At 32.7% G+C, this 19,435-nt stretch overlaps 1 protein-coding gene across 4 annotated transcripts in view; it reads right to left on the reverse strand.

The window, feature by feature from the left end:
- TERB1 (telomere repeat binding bouquet formation protein 1) overlaps positions 1–19,424 on the reverse strand; it is a 44,006-nt gene extending 24,582 nt beyond the window's left edge. Inside the window, exons 1-9 of one of the 4 annotated variants that reach the window (XM_032486460.1) lie at positions 18,741–19,424; positions 18,179–18,257; positions 15,467–15,529; positions 7,474–7,584; positions 7,169–7,297; positions 5,357–5,488; positions 4,517–4,577; positions 4,309–4,424; positions 4,084–4,206 (exon numbers count right to left, since the gene is read on the reverse strand). In XM_032486460.1, coding sequence (XP_032342351.1) covers positions 4,084–4,206; positions 4,309–4,424; positions 4,517–4,577; positions 5,357–5,488; positions 7,169–7,297; positions 7,474–7,584; positions 15,467–15,509 — 715 coding nt within the window. In that variant the 5' untranslated portion in view covers positions 15,510–15,529; positions 18,179–18,257; positions 18,741–19,424. Of the gene's footprint in view, positions 1–4,083; positions 4,207–4,308; positions 4,425–4,516; positions 4,578–5,356; positions 5,489–7,168; positions 7,298–7,473; positions 7,585–15,466; positions 15,530–18,178; positions 18,374–18,740 lie in introns of those variants that run through there. The other 3 variants (XM_032486458.1, XM_032486459.1, XM_006180650.3) reach the window with 3 other exon arrangements.
- Positions 19,425–19,435: the final 11 nt, after the last annotated feature.

Below are 19,435 nucleotides of genomic sequence, written 5' to 3' on the forward strand. Positions count from 1 at the left end.
GCACATGCTTAGCATGCATGAGGTCCTGGGTTCAATCCCCAGTACCTCCTCTAAGAATAAATAAATAAACCTAATTACCTTCCCCCACCAAACAACAACAACAAAAACAAACAAAAAAAAAAAAAAAGGAGGGAAAGTAATCTGAAAAAATATATACATAAAGTTGAATCATTTTGCTGTACACCTGAAACTAATACAACATTGTAAATTAACTATACTTCGATTAAAAAATAATTACATATTTAAAGTTTTTGGAGTTTCAAAAAAAAAAAAACAAAACCCAAAGGGCAAAGTAATTTAACTGTTCCCTCCTTAAAAAAAAAAACACACATTTCATCCACCTTATTTAAGACTAATTCATTTACTTCTTGGAGCATAAAAATGTAACATATTATTGAGAGTCATAATAACTATTCCAAGCAAAGATCTGATGACAGATACATTTTTTAAAAGTCTGAAGTCTTTTGTTCCCATATTGAAAATGATTCTGACGGGAAAGTATCCCATGGGTCTGTGCATTCAATAGTCTTTACAGCCCCATTCCAGCAATGAGCTTATAACAAATGGATGTATGGGCTAGGACTATAATTCTGTCACAAATCTTCTTCCCAGTCTACCCTAGTACCACAAATTCGGCCAAGATGATTTGAACACAAAAATTACTTTTTGTATATATACGTATGCATGTATATGTATAACTGAATAACTGCTGTACACCTGAAACTAGCATAAATCAACTAACTATACTTCAATAAAAAATAAGAACAAAAGAATTACTTTTTGTACTATTCAAAAAAAACAAAGATTTTAATCTAAAAAAATCATGTTAAAAATGTGTACATCTGGAAACAGAACTGTTAGGAAATGTTATTTAAGGATAAGCAAACATTTTCAACATTATGCAGACCCCAAAACAGTCTATTTACCACAAGATATTTTCATTTAAAAAAATCTTGAAAAAGGAAAAAATTTTAATTAGATGAAAATGGGCATTATGTTACCACAAAGCTTTTAAATTATAGCCTATGTATTGAAAATTCAAGCTTATAAGCAGAACATCCTAGTCTACACTTGTACATTGAATATTTCAAATTATCTCTAATATATTTCATACCAATTTGCTGAGAGTAATAAGGTCCTGTAACTATTACTCATCTATGTTGGTATTTAGAGAAAGAGGAAATGTCAAAGCACTATGGAAATAGATTGTAATTTTTCAAATTATAGAGATATTCCTTTGCATGTGAAACATGACTATTTGCTTTAAACATCTGACCAACAACGTGTGAGAAAGTTTTAGTTATTTTTACTTTTAACCATGCTAGTGGGTGTTTAGTAGTATCTCCTTGGAGTTTTAGATTTCTCTGATGACTAATGATTCTGAGCATCTTTTCAAGTGTTATTTAATATTCATATCTTCTCTCGTGAAGTATCTGTCCAAATTTTGCCTATTTTTTTAAATTATTAGGCTGGTTTTTGTCTTACTGATTTGTAAAAGTTCTTTATATCTTCTTGGTGCAAGTTCTTTATCAGATGTGCATTTCACAAATATTTTCTCCCAGTCCACAGCTTGCCTTTTCACCTAAACAGGATCTTTTGAAGCGTAAAAGATTCTACCTCCAGTAAAGTCCAATTTATCATTTTTTTAAATTTAGTGGCTCATGTTTTTATGCCCTAAGAAATCTTTGTCTACTCTCAAATTATGAAAATTTGCTCCTATGTTTTTGTCCAGAAATTTTAGTTTTAGTTCTTAACATTTAGTTATATGGATCGTTTCAAGTGAACTTTTGTGTACTGTATAAGGTAAGGGTTGAGACTTATATTTCCCAGACAGATCACTACTTTTACCAGCACCATTTGTTGAAAAGACTATCTTTTCCAACATGGAATCATTGTGGCACCTTTGTAGAAAATCAAGGGAAAAATATATATATATATATCTAAAATGCTATATACTCTTGACTACTGTATAGGAAGTATCAGGTAATGTAACTCCTACAATTTTGTCCTTTTTTTAAAACAGTTTTGACTATCCTAGCTCCTATGCACTTCCATGTAAATTTTAGAATCAGCTTGTCAATTTTTACAGAAAAGCCTGCAGGGATTTTAATGGGGAATGCCATGAATCAAGGGATGAATTTGAGAAGTGACATTCTAACAATACTGAATCTTACAATCCATGGGTATATCTCTCTCATTAATTAAAGGTTTTCTTTATTTCAGCAATGTTTTTATGGTTTTCAGCATATAGACACTGCACATGTATCATTAAATGTATTCCTAAGTATTTTGTTTTTTCAATATTATCGTGAATGATAGTTTCTTTAAATTCCCAATTGTTGCTAGTATTTCTATATATGACCTTATATCCAGCAACCTTGCTAAAATCACACTAGTTCTAGCAGTTTTTTGTAGATTCTTCAGACAATCACATCAGCTATGAAAAAATACCATATTTTCTTTTTCCTTTTCAATCTCTACACTTTTTGTTGCATTTTCTTGCCTTACTGCACTGGCTCAGACATCTAGTAAAATGTTAAATGATGAGACTGGTTATCCTTGTCATTTTTCCAATCTTAGAGGGAAAGTATTAAGTCTTTCACCATTTAAGTCTGTTAGCTGTAGTATTTTATAGAGGCCTTTGATCACATGGAGGAAGTTCCCTTCTGTTCTTAGCTTACCAAAATCTTTTGTCATGAATTTATGTTGAGTTATTATGTGAAAAGCTATTCTTTCATCTTTTGAGATTATATAGTTTTTCTTTTCTATTCAGTGAATATGGAGAATTTTCTAATGTTAAACCAATTTTGCATTCCTATGATGAATGCCACTTGCTCATAATATATTTAACCTTTCTATATACTGCTAGATTGATTTGATGATGTTTTGTTAATGATGTTTGTATCTATGTTCATAAAGGATATTGGCCTACAGTTTTCTTATAATGCTTTTCTCAAGTTTTAGTATAAGAATAATGCTGGCTTTATAAAATGTTTTAAGAAGTGTTTCCTCCTCTTCTATTTCCTGGAATAATTTATGTAGAATTATTTTCCTTATATGTTTGGTAGAATTTACCAGTGAAGTCATGAGGGCCTAGAATTTCCTCTGTTAAGGTTTTAAACTACAAATTCAATTTCTTGATTAGATACAGGAATATTCAGGTTATCTATTCATCTTGAGTGAGCTTTTGTAGTTTATGTATTTCAAAGAATTTATCCAATTCATTTAAGTTGTCAAATTTAGTGGCATAAAGTTGTTTCTACTATTCCTTTATTATTCTTTTAATATCTGTAAAGATCTGTAGTGACATTACCTCTCATTCTTGATATTGGTTATTTGGGCCTTCTAAGTTGTGGTTAGTCTGGCTAAAGGATCCACTTTACTGATCTTTTCAAAGAAATAGCTTTTGGTTTCACTGATTTCTCTATCCTGTTCTTCATCTATTTCATTCATTTCTGATCTTCTCTTTATTATTTCCTTCGTTATGCTTACTTTGTGTTTAACTTGCTTTGTTTTCTAGTTTCTTAGGTGGAAACTAATATAATTGATTTGACTTCTTTCCTATGCAAGACTTAATGATATAAATTTCCCTCTAAACACTGATTTTTCAGCATCCCATAGTTTAATGCTGTGTTTTCATTATCATTCAGTTAAAAACATTTCTAATTTCCTTTATGATTTATTCTTTGACGCACAGGTTTGTGTTTTTTTGTTTTGATGTGGGTTTTTTTTTTTTTTTAGTTGCTTACTTTCTAGATATTTGGGATTTTTCTAGATATTTTATTTTATTAAGTTCTGATTTAATTCTATGTGGTCAGAGAATACTTTCTGTGGGTTTTATAGTTTTGCTGTCTAGCTATTCTGTTTTGTGAGGCTACCTGGGGAGAGTCAAAACTATGCTGCCACCACTATTTTCCCATATCTTCGTAACAATATCTACTTTTCAGATTTTCCTATCTGCAATTGTATAAATGCATCCAAAATGAGCCAACTTACAGAAATTAATTAGTTAATTCAATAGGCTTTTGTTATGCTTTGAAATATGTTTCTTTAGGTATAACCCAGAGAATAATGAATACTTACTGTTATTTGCAAGAGTGAGTCCAATAAATGAGCAAATAGGGCGAATTATCTCAGGTTGCATGCAATTTATTAGCCAGTCATTAGCATGTGGAAAAAGTGAACAGCAAAGCATTTGATTTTCATCTGAAAGGAGACAAGGGCAATCATATTTTAATGTATTTGGAAAATATCAGTTTTCATTTGTTTTTATCTTTATTTTTATATTTAAATATTTGAGATAATTACCATTTTGAGGATTGTTGACACAGACACAAAGAGTACTACACACTGAAGACCACAACTGATAATTCTGGAAAACATTTTTATCTGACAAATTCAACTCATATTTTGAAAGAACTGTCCTATTAGGTTAAAAAGAAAAGAAAGCAGATTAATCAAATGTGTATGGTCTTAAGTAATGAAAATTAATAACAAGAAATATATATTTATTTACCTGAACAAATGTGACAGAACTGAAATACATCCTGTTTCTCTCACAAGGGTCTGTCCAATCCCTTAAAAAAAAGCCATATATTGCATGAATATGACTTCTGTTTAGAAAATAATTTTGCAGAAATGAAAAGCATTTAAGTAGTATTTTTAATAAATAACTTTCAGTCACTTTAAAATATTATAAATTACAACACAGAATTACAGTAGGTAAAAATCTGTAATCAAGATTATTGTGGAAAATATTACTTATGCTTAGAGAATGACAACATTTAAATTCCCTCTAAAAATTGAAGCATTTTAAATGCATATAAAATTTGTAACAATTTGAAGATTTAAATAAAGCAATGTTAAAAAAATAACCTTAGCCTGGGCAATAGGCATAAAGGAACACTCTTTACAGTGTTTTGCAAATTTTCTATAAATCTAAGATTATTCCAAAATAAAAACTAGAACAACAACAACAAAATAAATAAAACTTTAGCCAAGAGCTACATAAAATTTAAGGTCATTGCTGGCTGATACAGTAAATACTGTAACTAAATGATCAATCCAATGGAAAATCAACAAAACTAATTCATTAGTTGCCTTTTTTTGCTTTTAAAGCTGTTTCTTTTCAATATTAATTAAATAGTACAAATCACTTTACTATTTTTTTAAATTAATATGTGTCAAAAAATTAAATGCATGCTATTAATTCTCTTTTCTTTAAAGCTAGTCGTTCTCAGAAGTTTGTAAGATTAAAATAAGGCACTGACATAAGGACTAGAATAAAAGGATTAATAATGACTGTTCCAATCTATTATTTTATCAATATTTCTACAATATAAAATAATGTACTTACTATTATTTGAAACAAGAACCAAAATAACATAGACAGACATTCTTTTCAAATTTGTGTTTGAATCATTATCAGATAAGAACCAAGTTAAGTCTTCAAACAATTCTGAAGTGCACAAAGTCTGCTGACAATAAACTGAAATATGAAAATATAATTTTAATTTCTATTTATTAGCATAAAAAGTTTTAAAATATGCTGAACAAAATATAACATTGCCATACAGATGGTTCTAAACCAGATTTCATTTCACTAACATTAGTCATACAACAAATTTCTGACAAATTTCTGTGCTTACTCAATTAGCAGACCAAAGAAGCAGTATCTTAATAAGAAGTACATGATCTAGGTTCTAAAATGTGTATTTCAATCTCATGGAATTTCCAAGAAAAGCCTAACTAAACAAAAAATAAAAGTAAAATGATAAAAAAAAATTAGAATAAGTAACAAAACATAACCAAGGAGAATTTTTAGAAAATTCAGAAACCTGTTTTAGAAAAGAGGGACAAATGATACTTACTATATTTTTTAAGATTTTTCTAGAAATAAAAAAATCTTTCCAAAAAGCAAAAATGATACCTACTTGACAATAGGGTTTTTTGTGGGATAATCATGCAATAAACAGAATTTAAAAAAAATAATTTGAACACATATATCAAATGTCTAGAACAGCTTTTAGATTTGCTCTCAAAGACAAAGATAATGTCTTATTTATCCCCAATGCCTAGCGCACAAGCTTGGTTCTTAACAAGTGATGAAGAAATACTTAATGGATGAAAATGTAAGAATATAAAGTTATTTGACAAACTACTTGATGGTTTAGATTTAACCTCATTTCAGGTATACTACAGAAAAATGTTTTGTCAGCATGAATTTCCATTCCCAAAGCAAAGCATATTTATCCACATACAAGATGGTTGTGGGTTATCTTCATATTTTGATTCAAGTACCTGGATATACAATGAACAGAATAGAAAAACAAGCAATATAGACCCATTAAGTGATAATGGCAGCATCTTAAATCAATGTGAAAAAGATCTACCTTTTAATAAGAAACGTTAGGATAGCTGGATTGCCATGTTAAAAAAAAAGATAAAGCTGGAGTCATTCATTACACCATACCCCAGGAAAATTAAACAAGAATAAAATATGTATAAGTAAAAATACAAAACCATACATATACCAAAAGAAAACATGGATGGATTCCCCTATAACCTGGGAGTATGGAAAACTTTCCAGTAATTCAAAATTCAGAAGCAAAAAAACGGAAAGAATGATAATTTTATTTTTATAAAACAAAAAAACTTTTGCTTGGCCAAAAAAAAAAAAAAAAAAGGATAAGCATAGTAAAAGACAAAGTAAAAAGAAAAAGTTTCCAACTAATGGCAAGAAAAACTGTGAAAGATTTTGAAATGGATGAAAACGATTACTGAATGTCCTGTCTAGCACACCGTTCCCGATGCTTGCCTCTTCCGTCTTTAGGCTATTTTATAACATTTTGATCAGTAGAATACAATTGATTATTGCCCTGCATACACTGACAAGTTACGTACCTATTCATAAATTTCAGCTTTTCCAAATACCTATAGTATTGTTTTTGCCATTGCTTTTGAAACAGCTATAACATTTTCCTGGTTCCCTCATTAGTAAGTTAAATAAAATCTCTGGTATGCATTAATTTACATAAATTAATTAAATACCTGCATAAAACTATCCAGACATGTAAAAAAGGAATTTAATTCTAAAATTATTTTTAGTAGCTTGTTAAAGTATAACACAATGCTTAAAGGATAATGAAATAAAGTTTTTATATTTTACCATTTTGTTCTGCAACAGCTCCTAGTGTATATAAGGCTGCTTCTTTTACCATGCTATGTTCACTTGACTTTGCAAGATTTTTTACAAACATCAAACCACCAATTTCCCGAAAATAAACACCTGCGTTACCTACAGAGTGTGCAGACAAAATAGAATATTATAATTATTCTTTTAAGGACAATAAATCACATGAACATAGTAACGTAACACGTAGAGTGAGTAGAAGAGAAAAAACTATGCATATTTTATATAACACTATACTAAAAAACTAGAATCACAAATAAAAATTCACTATCAGGTCTTACTGTTTTGTTGACAAATTGAATGAATAGTGACCAGAGCTTCCTTTTGTGAAAAAGCATTGTCCATTTGATACTTCAGACACTCCAATAATAAGTTCAAGTCAGTCTTCATTTCTAAAGAACAAAAATTTCATTATTTTAAACCAAATATTTCCTTTCAAAAGTTAACCATTTAAGTTTCACTTTCTAAATACATATCTTCGTATTTATTTTTTAAATAATATGTAACACCTTTATAATTTAACAAACAATAGAGATGTAAAAGAAAGATATTCCTTGTATAAAAGAACTTGAAATGAACTTCTTATAATTATTTGATTTTCCCCTTGCATAAAATATAGGAATAGAAAATCCAAATATTATTTTCTTCAATTAAAGCTAAATTGGTTTAAGTATCTGCCAATTAGAATGAAATGAATGAAAATACAACATAGTAGAATTTGTAGGATGCTACTAAATCAATATGTAGGAGGAATGTATAGCACTAAATACCTATATTATAAAAAGAAGAAAAATCTCATATTAATGACCTCAGCTTCTATGTTAAGTAACTAGAAAAACAGTAAGTTAAACCCAAAGTAAGCAGAAAGAAGGCAATTATAAAGATCTCTTTGAGTAGACCAATAAAACCAAGAAACCTCAAACTGATCAGGAAAAAAGGCACAAAGACACAAATTACTAATATCAGAATGAGAGAGATGGCATCACTATAGATTCTAAAGATATTCAAAAGCTCATAATGGTTATGTGTAAACTTCATATCTACAGATTCAATGACATAGGTGAAACTGACAAATTGCTTAAAAGATACAAATTACCAAAAGTCAACCCAAGAAAAAACAGATAACTTAAATAGTCTTATATCTATGAAACAAATACAAATCATTGTTAAAAACCTTTCTGTAAAGAAAACTCCAGGTTTATATGGCTTCATCTGTAAATTCTCCCAAGCATTTAAGGAAGAAATAATATTAATTCTACACAAACTTCTGCAAAAGTTTGGAGAGAAGGAATACTTCCCAACTTATTCTATGAGGTTGGCATTAACCTTATACTAAAACTAAGGCCATTAGAAAGGAAAAAAGAAAACTACAGACCAAGATCCCTCGTGAACATACATGTAAAAAAGTGTAAACAATTTTAGCAAATTGAATTCAAAAATAAATTAAAATAACAATAATACATCATAACTAAGTTGGTTTATCCCAGGAATGCAGGATTAATTTAAGATCTGAAAAATCAATCAATGTAATACAACAAAAGAGAAAACCATATGATCACCTCAATAGATGCAGAAAAAGAATTTGATAAAGTCAAAATTCATTTGATTTTTTAGAAAATTCAGCAAACGTAACAGAAGGAAATCTTCTCCACCTGACAAAGTATATTTACTAAAAAATTCTACAGTAAATATCATAGTTAGGAAAGAAATACTGAATTCTTTCTCCCTAATGTCGGGAATAAGACAGAAATGATTAACACTGCACTGGACAGTCTGGCCAATGTCATTCTAGTTAACATTTCATTTACCATTGCACTGGAGAGCCTAGCCAGTGCCATCAGGTAAGAAAACAAGAGAAGGCACCCAAATTGGGAAGGAAATTTTAAAAATTATCTGCATTCACATACAACAGGATCTTCTATGTAGGTAATTTGATGGAATCTACAAAAGAGCTACTAGAACCACTAAGTGAATGTAGTAAGGTTTCACCATATCCATTTAACATACAGAAATCAATTATATTTCTGTATACCAGCAATTGGAAATTGAAATTCAAAAACAATGCCATTTACAATGGCATCGAAAACATGAAATACTTAGGGATAAATCTAGCAAAAGATGTGAATGATATATACAATGAAAACTAAAAAGTACTAAGAGATATTAAAGATTGAAATAAAGGAAGTAATACACCTTGTTCCTGGGTCAGAAAATTAAATATTGTTAAGATGTCAATTCTCTCCAGATTGATCTACAGATTCAATGCAACCCTAACAGGCTTTTTTGGTAGAAACTGACAAACTGATTCCAAAATTCATATGGAAATCCAAAGGACCTAGAACAGCCAAACAATTCTGAAAAAGAAGAATAAAGTTGGAAGACTAATACTATCTAATTTCAAGATTTAATATAAAAGCTACAGTAATCAAAAGAGTATAGCACTGGCATCAACATAAACAAATAGATCAATGAAATAGAATATAGTCCAAAAAGAAACCTATACATATATGAATAGCTGATTTTTTTTACAAAGGTACAAAGGCAATGCAGAGGAGAAAGGATAGCTTTTTCAACAAATGATGCTGGAACAACTGGATATTCATATTCAAAAACATAATAAAACAAAACTTGAATTCATACTTCACACAAATATAAAAATTAAGTCAAAATGGATTGCAGATCTAAATGTGAAATCTAAAACTATAAAAATTTTAAAAGATAACATGGAGGGAAAATCTTTGTGACCTTGGGTTAGATTAAAATTTCTTAGACACAATACTAATAGCACAATCTGTTGAAAAATAACGAATAAATTGAACTTTATCAAAATTAAAAACTTGACTCTCTTAATAGTGTTTTCTGAAATGTAGCTAAGACAAGCCACAAGTGGAGAAAATATTTGTAAAGCACAGATCTAATAAAAAATATATCCAGAAGACATACAGATCTCTCAAACTCAACAATAAGAGAACAAACCACCCAATAAAACAATGAACAAATATTTGAACAGACAAAAAATATAAACAGATAGCAAAAAAGCACATGAAAAGCTGCTCAATATCATTAATCATTAGGAAAATGCAAAGTATAACCACAAGGAGATATCACTGCATAACCACTAGAATGACTAAAATTCAAAAGACTGACCACAGCATATTTTGGCAAGTATCCGAAGGAAATGTAACTCTCATATATGGAAGGTGGACATATAAAATAGTACAACCACTTTGAAAATTAAGCAGTTTCAAAAATTGTTAAATATACACTTACCATTTGATCCAGTCATTCCACTCCTATGAATTTACCAAAAATAAAAGGAGATATATGTCTATACAAAGACTTGTACACAAATGTTCATGGTGACATTATATAGAATAACCATAAATTGTAAACATCTGAAATGTCTTTCAACAGATGAACAGATAAACAAATTGTGGTATAACCGTACAATGGAATACTACTTAGCAATAAAAAGGAATTAACTATTCATACATGCAACAACATGGATGAATCTCAAAATAATTATGCTGAGTGAAATAAGCTACACACAAAAGAGTATATGATAGTATACTGTATGATTCCACATATTGAAAAAACACAGACTAGTCTATAGTAACAGAAGGCAGATCAGTGACTGTTTGGGGAATGAGGGTTCAGGAAGGGAAAGAAGGGATTTATCACAACATGGCATGAGGATAAGTTCACTTTCTTTGTTTGTTTGTTTTTAACATTTTTTATTGAGTTATAGTCATTTTACAATGTTGTATCAAATTCCAGTATACAGCACAATTTTTTAGTTATACATGAACATACATACATTCATTGTCACATTTTTTTTTCAGAATGTCTAAGTGAAGTAAGCCAGAAAGAGAAAGAAAAATATCATATGAGATTGCTCATTTGTGGAATCTAAAAAAAAAAAAAAGAACATAAATACAAAACAGAAACAGACTCGTAGACATAGAATACAAACCTGTGGTTGCCAAGGGGGCGGGGAGGTGGGAAGGGACAGACTGGGATTTCAAAATTTGTACATACTGACAGGCATATGCAGAATAGATAAACGAGATTATACTGTACAGCACAAAGAAATATATACAAGATCTTGTGGAAGCTCACAGCGAAAAAAAAAATGTGACAATGAATATATGTATGTTCACGTATAACTGAAAAATTGTGCTCTACACTGGAATTTGACACAACATGGTAAAATTACTATAACTCAATAAAAAAAAAAAAGTTAAAATAAATAAATAAATAAAGAGAATGACATTCTCCAAGAACATCCATGTTGCTGCAAATGGCATTATGTTGTTGGTTTTATGGCTGAATAATATTTCATTGTATAAATATACCACATCTTCTTTATCCAGTCATGTGTTGATGGACATTTAGGCTGTTTCCATTAAGTTCAAGATCTTGATTGTGCTGATATCTGCACAATATTGGGTATAGACATATGTCAAAACTTATCAAAATATAAACTTTAAATATCTATTTGCAACTAAAAAGGAAACAATAGATAATACTTTTCCTATAAAGTTCTTTATTAGAGACTTTAAATAATTTCTTATTTTGGTTTAAAGGATTTAAATAAAATTGTACATAGATTTTGACATAATACTTGAATTAACATTTAAACTTCTCAAAGATACAGGATGAAGGGAGGACAAAAATATAGAGAAGCACACTTAAAGAAACTTAAGATCTACTGTCAATCAATAATTGGTCTTCCTCATGAAAGAAATTCAACTGTCAATTTGGTTCAATGTATGACTCAATTTTGTCAGTAAAAAACCACAGTACAAAGATTATCACTAAGCTGTCTTGGAGCAACAGCAAGTTCTATATTAATAGAAACCATAAGGTTAGTTTGACTGTATGGATATCAATAAGCCACTTGTCAACAGTAACAGGCCAAAGAGGATTTTTGATGGGGCACAGTGATTTTCAATTCTAGGCACAACTGCAGAATGCCAGAAACTTCTTTATGTACTTTTCTCAATTCCTTCTATATTCCCTTTTCATACTTTGATATTTCCTATAATAATCCCTCATTTCCCAGACAAAACACCCACTAATATCTAAAACTCAGTTTTTATCTTCTCCAGTCTATGCAATTATAGTTCCCTCAACAATTCCAGAAGAAAACAAACAAGGAAACAAAAACTGAAGTGTACACGATACCAAAAGCCCAAACAATGAAACAAAATTCAAATAATTGAACTTAAAATTGAAGTTTTTTGAGTTTCAAAAGATACCATTAGGAATGTGGAAAGACAAAACAAGTTTATACTGTATAGCACAGGGAACTATATTCAGTATCTTATAGTAACTTCCATTAAAAAAGAATATGAAAACAAATATATGTATGTTCCTATATGACCGAAGCATTGTGCTGCACACCACAAATTGACACAACATTGTAAACTGACCATATTACAATAAAAATATATTAAAAACAAAGAATGTGAAAAGACAACTCACAGATTAGAAGAAAATATCTGCAAATCAGATATATCCAATAAGGGGCCTATGTTCAGAATATACAAGGAACTCTTAAAACTCAGTAAAAGATAACCCAATTAAAAAGCATTCAAATAATTTGAACAGACATTTCTCCAAAGAAGATATACAAATGGTCAATAAGTATATGAAAGCATGTAAAATACCATTAGTTATTATGGAAATACAAACTAAAGCCACAATTAGATACCACTTCACATCCAGTGGATGGCTATAATCAAAAAGTCAGATTATAACATTTTGACCAAAGATCTGGAGAAACTGGAGCCCTTATACATTGCTGTGGGAATGGAAAATGGTACAGCTGCTTTGGTGAACAGTCTAGTATTTCTTCAAAAAGTTAAACATAAACTTACCATAGATTCAGCAATTCCACTCCGAGGTATATACCCAAAAGAAATGAAAACATATGTCCACCCCCAAACTTGTACATAAATGCTCATAGCAGCAGTATTCCCAGTAGCCAAACTGTGGAAATCCTAATGTCCATCGACTCTTGAATGGATAAATAAAATATGTTATGTCCAATGGAATATGATTCAGCAACAAAAAGAAAGATAATGAGAAAACATGGATGATCCTTGAAAACACTATTTTAAGTGAAAGAAGCTAGTCAAAAAGGCCCAAATATTATATGATTTCATTTATATGAAATGTCCTGAATACACAAATTTAGAGGTAAAAAACAGATTAATGGTTGTGTAAAGTTGGCAGAGGAGTAGGGATTGGGTGTGTGACTGTGAAAGGGTACAGGGTTTCTTTGAGGATGATGAAAATGGTCTAAAATTGACTGTGGTGATGGTTGCACAACACTGTGAATATATAAAAACAACTGGATTGTATACTATAAATAGGCAAATTATGTGGTATGCCAATTACATCTTTAAAAAGTTATGTTTGTTTGTTTGTTTGTTTGTTTAAATTACTGGTATGCTTAGCAGCTGACCAAATGACCAAAGCAGCCCCAATCACAGTTCTTTTGGGTAACTGATATGGATGCTGGGAAGGAGACAGTCTCTCTCCTTTCTCAAAGAGTATGTACATTTGGGTATTCACTTTCAAGGCCAAACTTGGACCCTTGTCATTAGTCAGAACAGCTCCACCACTGGTATTTTCAACTCCATTATTTCACTTTCTGCATATTACTCTCAATTCTTTCAACTGTCTTACTTCCTTATTCTTGTACTTACTCCTTGACCCCTATGATCTCTAATTCCTTTACTCCTATTCTCCAAGACTCCTAGCTTCACTTCCTTCCCTATTCATCCCAGATCCCATAATTCATCACCTCAACTATTATCTTGTTAGGATTCCTTTGAACCCTTGTCCTTCTACCAAACATGTCCTATGACCCTAACCATGACTCAAAAACACTTCCCTTTCTCTGCTCTTTCAGCCCAAATTTGGGCATTGCTAAAAGGAAAAAAAAAATCAAGTAATTATGCCATTCCCACTACAAATATTTTGTATGAATTCCAAGGTACAACCCTCAACTCTACTCAGCAGTCCTGTCCATGGGCAGCTCTGTCTGTTTCTTCCATTTTCCTCAATGCCTATTCCAAATCTTCAGCTCTCTTCAAACCTCATCTCTTTCTCTTCTACTTTATGTTTTAATTTGGGGCTTCCCAAAAGTAGACCATGAAACAAGGATTTGAGTGAGTGCAAATATTTTTTTTTTGAAAAAGTGCAAGTTTGAGTTGGATTTCTTTTACATGCAACTCAAAAGGCCTATGACCGTCTTTAAAATGTATTCATTCATTCATTCTTTATTAAATGTCTACTATGCATCTACTCTGTATCAGATGGGGATTCTGATTCCAAGGAACTCACAAACTGGTGATAGAGTCAGAAAAGGATGTTAGTAATCCTCAAAGTGTGATAAATAGTCTGAGAGGGACATCTCCAACAATTATTTCCTCTCTCTCCAGTTTCTTCAATTTCTTCCTCTCCATAATCCCCATTCCCCTATATTCTCTTGTCTCTATATTTCTTATAAGACTCCCTTAACATTACAACTTCCATCTAGTTACTGCCATATATCTTCAGACAAGCTAGTCATACTGTCTCCAGATTCTTATTTCCCACCCAGACCTCAGTATCCTGCAATCTGGCTGAAATCTATTACATTTACTATTAATAAAACAAGTGACCTCCTAAATGAAAAATCCAGTGGATAATTCAGCCATCATCCGTGACATTTAACCCTGATGTTCTTAGGTAATTATTCTCAAGGCAGTCTTATAAGGCTGATTTCCAAAATACCGCATTCCTGACTCTTAACCTTCCTGAAATGTTTTTCTCAGTCTTTTTTGAGGGCCCTCTTCCTCAGCCAAACCCTGATGTGATGGGGTCCATTAGAGAATACAATTCCCCATCCTTTTCTCTTTTAATATTTTCTCTCTGATTAACTTCCTCCATGTCCGTGGGTTCAATTTTCATCTTTCTGAGGACCACTCTGAAATCTGTACTTCAGGCATACTTTGACTGTGGTCCTTTCAGGTTCCCACTGTTTTTGTATACACCTCCATTAAATCAGCTATCATATGGCATTCCATCAGCATGCCATTTCCCATTAGAGTGTCGGTTTCCTAAAGTCAGGGTTACAGGCACAGAGTATATGCTTCATAAATATTTATATAAACTGCTGAATAATTATTCCATGTCCTGGATCCTGTCAGATAATCTGCAGTGTATCTCACAAATATATTCTATAACAAATTCCAGATATATGATCCATAAATTTCTCACCTTGTATTTTCTTTGTGTCCTCACTTTCCATGTTTGTCTGCATTCTTTTTTCTTATATTTCATCTATAAGATAAAGGTATTTTCTAAATTTAAATCAATTTTGAGAATTCCAGAATCATAAATGCAAAGAGGCAGAAAAAGAATAGCTTTCCTCAACCCAGAAGAGAAAGGATTAAATCTACAACTTATTAGGTGTGTGGTATTGGGTATGCTTCAGTTTTCTGAGGTGGTTTCCTCATTTGTAGAACAGGAATTTCCAACTTCATAAGAGTTGTTACAAAAATTAAATTTGAAAACATGCACCTGGCATTCTTAAGTACTACAGGCATTCAGTACATTTTATTAAACACATGAACGACTGGTTGACTGAATCTAACTGCTCCTCTTCTAGTACTCCTTCCTCATTTTCTTTCCTGTAAATTTTCATCCCGTCATTTCAGATTGGGCACCCTTCCACGAATCAGAGGTTTAAAATACAAACACACACTCTTTAGATGTGCATTTCTCTTCACAAGTTTAGCTTAACACTAAAATTTTTTCTAGCAACCCATGATTATTTTCAACACAGTGTTCCACCATTAAGCTTAAATCTTTGTTTATACATCATTCATTAGAATTTTTAAAATAACTGGTAACCTTGATATGGCTTCTCACATTCTTTAAAATGCTACTTATTTTTTAGAAAATGTACCAGAGTCCAATTAACGTCTTAAAGCAATAAATCAGGACTCACAAAACTCTAAAATTCTTATTTACTCCAATACTATGTGGTTAGAGAGAGATAATTATCCTTTCTATTTTTCATTCTTTCAAAATGAAAATAAAATTCTCAAATAAAAAAATGATAAATATGAGAATCTCTTATAAATTAACATACAAATATGTACTGGTTTTGACATTTTTTAACCTAAATATTCCATTAAAAAAGGAATGGGTAGGTACATCTTAGTACATCCACAGGACAGAATATCATTACAAGAATATTGACATTTACTTGAAATGTTTGATAGCATGGAAAAATGCTTTTATGTTACAATGTAATAAAAAAGAGCAAGACTCAAAATTTTATGTATATTATGACCCCAATTATGTAGAGACAAACATAAAATAAAGCCAGATGGAAAACAGCAACATATTAACAGTTTTGTCTTTAGCTGATGGTGTTTTATTTCATTGTTTTTCATTTTCACAGTTTTTATAGCAATAGAAGCTTCTAAAGTTCAATAAGCCCAATGGTAGGCCAGGATCTATAAACAAATATTATCTTTTTAGTCTTTACAACAACCCTGCAAGGGAGCTATAAGGATGAAGATAGACTAGGAGAAAGGAGACAGTTTGGTCAAGTTCAAACAGCTCATTTGCTCACTTAAGTGCCAGAGCTGGAATGGGAACCGAGAAAACCTTGTAGGCAAGGGCCTACACTCTCATCCTCTCATATACTGTCTCATACATACAATTTGGAGACAGACATACTAAATATAAATGAAAACTTACACTCTTTTTTAAAGGTTGCATTATTTTTGAGCAAATGGGTTAAGATATGGAAAAAGAAGACGAGATTAAGAAACATACCATTACAAAAAAAAAATAGACTTGTACCATGCATGAAGGTTTTTGCTTTGTGAGGGAATTTAAGGACTATTTCCTTAGTTTTAATTAGTCAATCTACTCCGCTTTTTAGTATAATTTTATTTTTAAGGACAGATACAGATTTTAAACTGACCACATAAACTACCTTCTATTCTCCTTTGTCTTCCTTACACTATTTTCTAATAAATGGTTACTTCGCACAGGAAAATAAGATAAAGTTTGCCAAATACCAAGTAGCATTAATACAAGTCATTTCTTTACTTGCTACATGCTTAAAAAAACATCCACAACAAAGGTCAAATTACAACTTTCAAGAGAATGATAATTATAAAATTATATTAAAAATTACAAAATATAGTCCATTCCTAAAAACAAAAGCATCTGCCCAATAAAGCATATTATTAAGCATTTTCAGTAACTTAGTGAATAGACGCAAACTGACATGAACAAGATTTCAAAACTATTTACTGTATTCTCACAAAGGAAAAAAGGGGATTTTTTTCCCCCCAGATAACAGGAAGAAACTATCCCACTTACAGGTTTCACTAAATCAATTGCTAAAAACAGTACTATTAACTCAAATTCAAATTTAAGCAAGAAAACAAGCTGAACATTGCTCTTTTACCTGGCCTAGAAAATGTTAACATGAAAAGCTTTTTGAAATCTGAATAGCACCCCCCAAAATATCAGAAAGATAAGTGACATCTTTCTGTGTGTAAGGTTGGCAGAGCGAAAAATACCATCATAATTGCCACCAGTAAGTTGTTGACAATGGATTCCTAGCTTGGACTCATACAAAGTGAAAATCTTCCTGTAAAGGGGGGGGGGGGGGGGGGAGAAAGGGCCAACATGCAAGTATACGTAAAGTTTCTAATACAGTAAGTTAGATTAAGAAATAACAGTCGACCAGGTCCAGAAGCAGGTTGAGGGTACCAGTAGACAGTTCACTAAAACATTAACACTCCCAGACTAAGTAGACCAGAGCAGCGTTTCGCACTCATCCTCCTCACCTCATTCCAGTTTTCACAGGTAACTGATAAACATCTTTCCCAGGGGGTTGGGGGGAAGCTAACTCCACCCTGTTTCATCAATTTACGCTCCTGAACCCAACGCCAGGCTCACCTTAACAGCTGGAGGAACTCCTGAAGAACATAGGTGGTCCCTTGGAGCCCTTCCTTCTTAGACCAAGGTTCTCCAACTCCTGCAGGGAAGGGGACGCTAGTTGCCGACGCGAAGCAACGCGGAGCAATGCGGAGCAAGGCGAAGCAACGCGAGCCGGCCACACCACAGGCGATTCACTAGCAGGAGGGCCCGAAAATCAGCCCGTTTAACAGGACCTCCCTCTCAGGTGAGCGGGACAGGCGGTCCACTCACGATCTGAGAATGATCTCCCCAGCAGCTCCCGCCCGCTTCAGACATCAGATTCACCTGAGGAGCCACCCGGAGATTCTAAAGTATAATCGGGTAAAAAACCGCCAGACTCTAGACACCAAGCGGTGCGTGACAGTTCTTTTTCCCTCTGGAGACTACAGCCGGGGATGGCCGCCTCCTCAGGAAGGCCCCTTCCCGCCAGCACCCCCAACCCTCATGTGGACCAATTAAGAAGGGAAGAGCAGGGCGTCCCGCATCTCAGACTTTCCCCAGGAGGCAACGGGCCGGTTCCACCGCGGGGCTAAGACGGGACCTGGACGCGTAGGGAGTGGAGGACGTCGCCTTTTACCCTCAGGATACAGGGCCCTGTCCTTCACCCTTTCTCGCCGGCCGTCCGCCTAACACGACGCCCAACCCAGTTTCCCGCCGAGCGGGCGGGGCTCACTTCCGCCGGGAGGGACTCACTTCCGTGGGGCGGGGCTTCCGGAGGCCCCGCCCGACACAGTCCATCTGTCTACTCAGCTCAGCCACTTACCAAAAGGCAGAGGGTAGTAAGTGTGTGGGTGCAGCGTCTTTAAGTCGGGGTAAGTCACAACCTGAAGGGGAAAGCCACTAATCTCACCGCTCGCTCCCGGCGTATGGGGCTTTCTCTGCTCCGAGGGGGATTCGTCCCAACAAGTTAGGAGAGCGGGGTCTGGGACTGTGGCCTCGCAAGCGTGCGAAGGTGTGGGAAGGAGGCCATCTGAGCCCCAAGCCCGGCCCTCATTTCTCTCCAACCTTTCCTCCACTTTGTATTCTGTCCTTGTTTTACTGATTAAACTATACATCTGAAATATTTGTATTTTTAAAATTGTATTAATTTTAACAAATAGTGGTATTAAGATGTCCATAGCCAAAATCTGCACATCTTAAATTCATTATTTAAGACTATAGGAAAAAGCATTTTAAGCTATTTCCAATGTAACACAAGACATTTTTTATAAGTAACTTTGAAATAGCAAGCCAGAA

The sequence above is a fragment of the Camelus ferus genome, chromosome 9, assembly GCF_009834535.1.
Source record: "Camelus ferus isolate YT-003-E chromosome 9, BCGSAC_Cfer_1.0, whole genome shotgun sequence".
In the NCBI taxonomy this organism is placed as follows: Eukaryota; Metazoa; Chordata; class Mammalia; order Artiodactyla; family Camelidae; genus Camelus; species Camelus ferus.